Source organism: Chrysochloris asiatica, unplaced genomic scaffold, assembly GCF_000296735.1.
Source record: "Chrysochloris asiatica unplaced genomic scaffold, ChrAsi1.0 scaffold00376, whole genome shotgun sequence".
Lineage (NCBI taxonomy): Eukaryota > Metazoa > Chordata > Mammalia > Afrosoricida > Chrysochloridae > Chrysochloris > Chrysochloris asiatica.
This window is the reverse complement of record NW_006408894.1, coordinates 292,282-301,069: the sequence shown is the minus strand read 5'-3', so window position 1 is coordinate 301,069 and position 8,788 is coordinate 292,282. Positions and strand designations below refer to the sequence as shown.

The 8,788-nt window shown below is 38.2% G+C and overlaps 1 protein-coding gene across 1 annotated transcript in view; it reads left to right on the top strand.

Annotated features, from left to right (window-relative positions):
* The window catches only part of LOC102812634 (ceruloplasmin-like), a 63,541-nt gene that overhangs the window by 37,877 nt on the left and 16,876 nt on the right, over positions 1-8,788 (top strand). The window contains exons 14-17 of the mRNA XM_006876370.1: positions 1,361-1,489; positions 3,468-3,574; positions 4,733-4,934; positions 8,359-8,498. Of these exons, the coding sequence (XP_006876432.1) occupies positions 1,361-1,489; positions 3,468-3,574; positions 4,733-4,934; positions 8,359-8,498 (578 nt within the window). The remainder of the gene's footprint in view (positions 1-1,360; positions 1,490-3,467; positions 3,575-4,732; positions 4,935-8,358; positions 8,499-8,788) is intronic.

The window sequence follows — 8,788 nt, the reverse complement described above, 5'->3', positions numbered from 1 at the left end:
CACAAAGGTAATATGATCGAATTACCTAGGTTCTTATTTTTAGAACCAAGGAATTCTACATCTAGAAGGGACCTTAGAAATTAGGGATAATATCTGAAATTAAGACAAAGCCCAGGGAACCCTAATACAGGCGGAGATGTGATTCATTGTTTAAATTTAAGTGTTTTTCACCTTTGTCTACCCTTGATAGAACAATTAGGAAACCTACGAGTCATCTCTAGGCACCCATGTATGGCATTTCCAGAAGGCATATGACATTTCCTCAAATATACTCAAGTCTTGCTATCTGTGTGTATACCAGAGACCATTTCCTTGCTGGGACCCCCAGCTGATGAATTAGGGTACTGATGAGAATGAACCTTTATGTATCTTGGCTCTGCATCCACCTCTTGAGGTTGTCCCTTTTTCACCCCTACAAGGCCCATCTAGTTCCCATTGCTTTGAGATAGGTGCCTGTCTTTAGTAACAGCAGGATGTTTGTTTTCTCTGGGATTCTGGCTGAATGCACCAACAAAAATAGTGTAATATGAACCTCTAGATTCTATTACAATTTATGCAAAAAGGAAAACACTTTGTGGAAAAGTAAAAACATGCTTAGTATGTGGGATGGTGGAATTGTCTTAGCAGAAAGAGTAGCCCTGTCTTTAACCAGCATATAATATTCACCAGGCATCTTCAGGACTCTGTTTTCAGCAACTGTAGCACAAATTTGAAGAGAGTTCTTACTGTTCAATTCCTTTCAAAGCCATCTCTGTTTCAAAATTGTTACAACCACCTGTTCAATCTGCTTCCAAATAGGAAGAGGGTTTGTGGTTGTTGTTGTTGATGATAATTTTTTATTTTTAAAAATATTATACTTGTAGTTCTGATCCTGGGGTGGAAGGGAAGAGGGTAAAATGAATGGGTGTCTAGTCTCTAAGAGAAAATCAGTAGTGGTCTGTAAATAGCCCTTGCAGCTCCCTGTGCTATTCCACTAAGGTGAAGGGGCAAGGAATAAAATATTCAAAAGGTGAGACTGATAAAGAAGAAAACTAGATGGCTCCATTTCTAAAGCTGTAGGAGCATGTTTTCCTGGGCATTAACTGATGCTCATCAAAACAACTTTCTAGAGACAAAGCTTATTTAAAAAAACAACAACAACAACAAAAAAACTAGATCATTTAAATCTTTCTAGGAAAAAACCATGTTTCATAAATCAACAATGATCCACTTGTTAAAAATGTTTATGTTTCATTTGGCTGCATGTTAAATAAAGGGATGCAAGTAAATGATTGTATAAATAATTGAGAGGATCAGTGACTCCAGTTGTAATTAAAAACAAACCCAATTATTCATTCATTTTCTATTTTATGTTCCCTAGGTCCATTAATATTTCTCAACCCTGGTAATATACTCCGAATTCTGTTTAAAAACAAAGCCTCAAGACCATATTCAATCCACGCTCATGGAGTGAGAACAAACTACTCTACTGTTGTTCCCACACAGCCAGGTAATTGCTTTGGTTTTAACCACAAGGCCAGTGGTTCAAACTCACCAGCCAGTACTTGGAAACCCTATACAGAGTCACTATGAGTCTGAACCTACTCGACAGCACTTAACAACAAACAACAATGGTACAGATGTTCTTTCTTAAACATGGGTATAGTTCCAGACAAGAAAGTCCAGTGGGCTAGAAAGAAAGACCAGAAGAAAAAGTTTGAAAAGGAAACTCCATTTTCAAGTCAAATGTGGGACAAAACTGTCAAGTGGGCATTTGGTCTTCAGGGCCCACTTTCCCTTGTATCTAAAATTTCCTCTCTGGTTACTCTCCTCCCACTTTCATTCCTGTCCAGCTGCCAGGTATTTCTGTGCTGTGTTCATCTCTCCAAGTCAAACACTGTGGCAGGAGTTGAGTACAAGAGGCAGTGAGTGAGAGGGGATGTGGAGAGAGTAGAACTTCTAAGGAGAAGTGATAAAACTCATGTATCAACACTTCTTGGGCATCACTGCTCTATAGCTTGCCATTCACCATAGCCACCTCAGAAGAAAATGGCTGCTTTTTAATAAAAATTTTCAGATAGCAGATTCTGAAATAAAGCATCATATGAAAGAGGTTTATGTGATAACTTTCTGGGGATCAATGACTATGGAAAGGAAGAGAAAATGCTTATTCTACAGTGTCACATCAGAACTCCAAGTAGTTTCAAATTTAAGAATGTCAACAGAAGAGGCAAATTTGGAATGGGAAGATTTGTGAGACAGAGCAATTGAAGGTATACTTTGATGGTGGATGAAATATTACCATTTGCTTTTGAAAACAGACAGTTCTGTGGAGGCGCCACAATTAAGCTTCTATGAAGGACTTTTGCAAGTCAGCATCCCATATTGGTTAGTCAAGAAAGGGTACATTCCATGTAGAGCACAAATACTTTCTAGTGCCCACTGTGGACCAGACACTGTGTGGTGAGCTGTAAGTGGAAAGTTAGTCCTGAGTAAAAGCAGGAAGCTAGAGTTGGTTATTGGAGGATGAAAATTATGACATAGATGCATGGAAAAAGTAACTGAAGCCTCTAGAACTGAAAGGTGAAGAATTACAAAAGACAGAGCGGATGAACTCAAGAACTCTCTCTCCTGCAGGAGTACAGTTTTCAAGTCCATTGTTGTTGTTGTTAAGAGCTGTCAAGTCGATTCCAACCCATAGCAACCCTGTATAGGGTTTCCAAGAAGTAGCTGGTGAGCTTGAACCGCTGACCTTGCAGTTCAAATGACTTTGCAGTCTGACGCATTAGCCCACAGTGACATACCAGGACTCCATTTGTTGTTGTTGTTATGTGCCGTGGAGTCAGTTCAACTCATAGCGACCCTGTACAAGGGTTTCTGAGGCTGTAAATCTTTACAGGTGCAGAAAGCCTCATCTTCCTCCCGTGCAACAGCTGGTAGTTTTGAACTGCTGACCTTAAGGTTTGCAGCCTGATTTGTAACAACTATGCTATCTGAGCTCCTTAGGACTCTATTAGGCTAATGCAAATGACTTTCAGAGGAAAGAGGACATAAATGTGCCATAAATTGGAATAGACAAACCTGTCACCTGTTAAAGCTTGCATTGTTTTCATTACAGTGAATAAATTAGAAATTTAATGGTTGAAATTTTTAAACGGCAGAATCACGATAAGGTTTAGATTTACTAATCCTGGAAACAAAACAGCCAACACTGATATCGACATTGACTTCACACTGTGGCCCAGGCAATGCAATCCTAAAAGTTTCAGATGCAGTCTCTCACCTAATCCCTAAATCGCCATTTTATGTTTATGAGGAAACTGAATCTCAGATCCCTTATTTATGTCAGTGCAAAGGAGCCTGAAGTGAAAGTGAGGACTATGCTGATTATTAATTTCATAGCTATAGTGTCTGCTCATTATCTGGTTCTCCATGAAGAAGTATTATTTAAAATGCTGCATTTAAATACACAGTATTTGCCTTTTTAGGAGAAATTCAAACATACACCTGGCAGATTCCTGAAAGAACTGGTCCTACTTCAAATGACTTTGAGTGCATACCTTGGGTTTACTATTCAACTGTGGACTTCGTTAAGGTAAATTTGAATTCAAACCAGTTTTTATCTTACTTACTCTTAGAAATAATAATTGAAGGAAGAAGAGGATTGTCTTTGTTCTTCTGTTAAAAAAAACAAAAACTCTTAGTGCTATGTGCTCTATCAAGTAAACAAATGCTGCTCAACTTTCACTCCTTCACAAGTTTGCTTTTTTTGAGAGCAAATCAAATAATTTCATTATGATTACTTAGACTGTATGACATTTTCAAAAGTGTCACTACAAGTGGAAATATGTCTAACTGTATAATAATAATAATCTCTCATTCTTTATTCCATTGAATAAGATTTGGGCTTCAAGAAACAAGATATGACGTTTAAAACTTCTACTATTAGTGAGAAATAAATATATACATTGCATGGTGAGTCCATAGGCTAAGCGCTGGACTACGTACCACAAGGATGATGGTTCAAACCCACCAGTAATTCTGAGGGAGATGGGTGAGGATTTCTGTCCCCTCAAAGATTTACAGCCTGCAGAATTCTTTAGGGATCTCTATGAGTCACAAATGACTCAATGGCACTTAACAATAACAAAAAATACATATGTATATATATTTTTAACTCAATACTGAAATCCAAGTTTGTTTGCATTGAAATTAAAAAAAAAAAAAAAAGTCTCCTCTTTTGGAGTTGCTTATTTTGACTCACCCTCTGCCTAGAACAACAACTAAAACAGTCCTCCAAAACAAAGTGACTGTAAACCAAGACCCCTGGCAGAAAGCTGCTGTGAGGCAGAGGCAGAATGGGGACAAGACCTGAGTCCTTTCTAATTAATTCTCTACCAACAGACTCCAATGCCAGGGAATTCTACTCAAAATCATCAAAGTTTGGTCTCTTAATTAAACTTGTTTAAATACAGCTCTCAAATCTGCTGAAGAATGCATCTAAAATTCCTTTCAGGAGTTTGTTGTTCTCTTTAGACTTTAATGAGAGAGAACACAATTTTTCTTCAAATCAAAATTTTAGCATGAAAAGCATTTTATTACTTACTCTCAGTTTAAGAATCCCAATCATTAAAAACTAAGATCTGGCCTCACGAGCCTAAAAATCTATTGTGCTCCTTTTATTGTGTGGTGGAAATTTTTAATTGTGAGCGCAGTTAATAATAATAGTAATAATCTTGCTTTGCCATTTCAGGATCTTAACAGTGGACTAATAGGGTCATTAATCATATGTCGCAAAAACACCAGACCCAGCATAGTTCACCGTGTTCTCCTCTTCATGATTTTTAATGAGAACAGGTCTTGGTACTTTGAAGAGAATATCAGCGCCTATTCTTCTGATCCAAACAACATAGACAGGGAAGATGATGATTTTGACCTCAGCAATCAAATGCACGGTAATATCTGCTAACTCACCAGTGAAAGCTCTCTCAAAATGTTCCACATAAATGATCACATTTGTCAAGCTCATCACAGTTGGTAGAATACAATCACATAGAGCTATGCTGTAGATCACCTAGACCAGGAGTTATGTTTTCTGTAAGGAGCAGATGACAGTCCATAGGGTCTCTCTGTCAGAGACCATACTCTGCCACAGAAGCACAAAATCAGCCATAGACAACATGAGTATGTAAGCCATACGTGGAGTCCTGGTGTGGCGCTGTGGGTTAATTTGCTAGACTGCAAGGTCGGTTTGAACTGTAATGTCGGTAGTTTAAACTCACCAGCCACTCCTTGGAAACCCTATACAGGGTCACTATGAGTCACAACTGACTCGATGGCACTTAACAGCAACAACAACAAGCCATAGACAATATTTTAGTAAAATAATGTGGCTGTGAACCAATAAAACTTCATTTATGGACACTGAAATTTGTATTTCATATAACTTTCACATGTCACAAAATATTATTTTTCTTTTGTTGTTTTCAATCATTTAAAAATTTTTAAAGCATTCTTAGTTTGTAGACTGTGGGCTGAATTTGGCCCAAAGTTTACATAGATCACGGGCTTAGAGCCTTATGACAGTCTCTAACACCTTCCAGAGTCATGCAACAATGTAAAACCAGGAATATCAGCTATCATTTCTGCAAGAACACTACTACATGCTTTTCTAAGTATTTTACATAAAGACAAGGGAGGTGGGGCTTAAGGAAAACTGGAGCACACACAACCCTATCCACCCTTCCCCTACCAGGACCAAAGGCCTTCATAGGCAGAATTTTTAAAACCTTCAATCAAATTCTTTTATAGGTTGATTTTGACCTGGTGTGTCTCGTTTGTAACGTACACCCCAATTACTCAAATAAAAAGTACATAAACAATCTTATTTCATCATAGCCTTACCCAGTCAGTTTTTCTCATCCTAGCCTTTCATCTGAGGAAGCTCAGAGACACAATCAGTAAGGGGTTACAAAGGCACATCTAAATATGGTCATTCTCAACTTCTTCATTTTTTTCATCAGGAAACGTATGTTATTACAAAATTAATTCAAAGACAATATCCTTCCTACCCATATTTTTAATGAGCATCATAGAAGGCACAAAAGATCACACTAGGCCTGAGGAGTCTTCAGGCCCATAAAATCAGGGGTCTCCCTTCCAGTGGGCAGCAAATTTGTCCATTGTTGCAATACAAAGCACTGGAAAGACATGGTAACAGAGATGTAAACACTCTGCTGGGTTTTAAATTCTAATTTGAAAGGTCAAGAAAACCTTCATATTTTAAAAAAGAAAGAAAACCTTCATGAAGGGGAGGAGCTGAATTTGTCCAATAGAAAAAGAGAATTCCACCAGAATTTTTCAGCCTTGGCACCACTGACGTTGTGGGAGAATTCTTTTTTGTGGAGGACTGTGTTGTGCATTTTAAGTTGTTCAGCAGCATCCTTGGTTTCTACCCATTTGATGGCAGTAGCAATCTACCCAGCAAGTTGTGGCAATCAAATTCATGTTCAGACATTGCCAATTGTCTTTCTGGACCAAAAGTCATAGCCAAATTGCCTTTCTGGGCCAAAAGGCATTGCCAAAAGTCACCCTGTTTAAAATAAAAAACACTGAGAAAGAGACAGTAAGGTACTGACCTAAGAAATGACAAGAACAGATGTGTACTTTGGAGTAACATTGTCAGTCATCTAGGTACTTGCTATTTGACGTGTAATCCATGGACCAACAATATCAGCATCAGTTGGGAAAGTCCTAGAATTGCAAAATCTTAGGTTCTACGGATCCACTAAATCAGAATCGGAATTTTAACAAGATCTCCAGGCCATGTATATACATATTTAAGTTGGAAAGCATTGGCCTAGGGAAGTGGCTTTGAGCTTTTTCTATCACACTTCTCCATCACCAGAAAATTTACAGCCACATCTCCATAGATTCAAATTACATCCTGTCACCATATTTGGAGTCCTGGTGTGGTACTGCAGGTTAATGAGATAGACTGCAAGGTTGGTCTGAACCACAAGGCTGGCAGCTCAAGCTCAGCAGCCGCTTCTCGGAAACCCTATACAGGGTCGCTATGAATTAGAACCGACTTGATAGCACTTAACAACAACCACATTGGGAATTCTGGTTTGACGCTGCAGGATAATGCACTGGACTGCAAGGTCAGATTGAACTGCTGGGTCAAATCCAACAGCCATTCCTCAGAAACCCTATGCAGCAGGGATGAGAAACCCCTAGCCCTGCCAAGGTAACTGCAGTTCCAGTCATCACATTATTGCAGGCTAATTTTTAAGTTGATCATTTTGTATGGCCCGAGAATGATGTTATAAATATCCAAATGGTCCATAGCAAAAAAAAGTTTCCCTACGTCAGCTTATAGGATAAGGTCAGCTTGAACTACATTAAGGGTTTGTGGTTAAAGTCACCAGTAGTTCCTCGGAAACCCTATACAGGGTCATTGTGACTTGGAATAGACTCGATGTCACTTAACAACTACAATAACCATATTTATGCATTTCAAAAGATCCACACAGATTAGCAAAGTAAAAAGGAGAATATACATACATATATATTTTTTAATATTAATATTTTCTTCCTATTATGAGGAAACTAATACTTTAGAGTTAGTTTCAGGATAATGCACTGGACCACAAGGTTGGTTTGAACAGCAAAGTCGACAGTTTAAACCCACCAGTTTCTCCTTGGAAACCCTATACCGAGTCACTACAAGTCAGAACTGATTCAATGGCATTTAACTACAGATCCCTTAGGAGTGATTAGAAAAGAGACAAGACACCTGAATGTCAAGTAAACAGTGCTTTCAGTCCTACAAATGACAGATCATGAAGTAAAATGGAAATGCATACTCCTAATATACTCAGTCTCTGGTAATCATTTTAGCTATACTTAAAATATATGTTGTTGTTGTTGTTAAGTACCGTGGAGTCAGTTCCAACTCATAATGACCCTGCACAGGGTTTCCAAGGCTGTAAATTTTTACGGGAGGAGAAAGCCTCATCTTTCTCCCACGAAACAGCTGGTAGTTTTGAACTGCCAACCTTGAGGTTAGCAGCCTGATTCATAACCACTATGCTACCAGAGCTCCTTTTAAATATATAGACACATTTAAATTCCAATATTCCATCACTAATTTAAGAACACTTAGTTGTGAAATATTCAAGTCTAACCAGATTATGTTAGAGCATAAATCAGTGTCTCATTTTCTTGAGCAAGAAAAACTCTACTATTAGGAACAGCCATGAATGAATGTCTTGGTGGTGTTTGTCAGTTCCTCAGGCTCACTTAAAAATCTTTATTGCTTCTAAAAACATACCATTTCAAATCCGTGTTGAATATGAAAAATTGTGTTCCTCACAGCAATTAATGGAAGAGTGTTTGGAAATAACCAAGGTCTGACGCTGCACGTTGGGGATGAAGTGAATTGGTATTTGATTGGTTTAGGAGGTGAATTCGACCTACACACAGTTCATTTTCATGGCCACAGTTTTCAGTACACGGTAAGAACCTTAACAATTCCCTTTAATTACTGTGGTGCCCTGTAAACCAGTTACTGGGAAGGAGTAACCAGATAGCCTAGCTTTCTAAAAGTACCCCAGCTAAAACTCATGTTCAATATGGGCAGGTTGTTAATAAGTATCAGATGCATAATTGCCCGTTTAACTTTTCACATTCTATGAACTTTCTATAAATGTTTGTGAATCAATGAAAAGACTTTCTCAGGCTAATGTGATACTATCCAATATGCAATAAGACTTTACTAGTCCTTTTTGTTGTTGTTGTTGTTGTT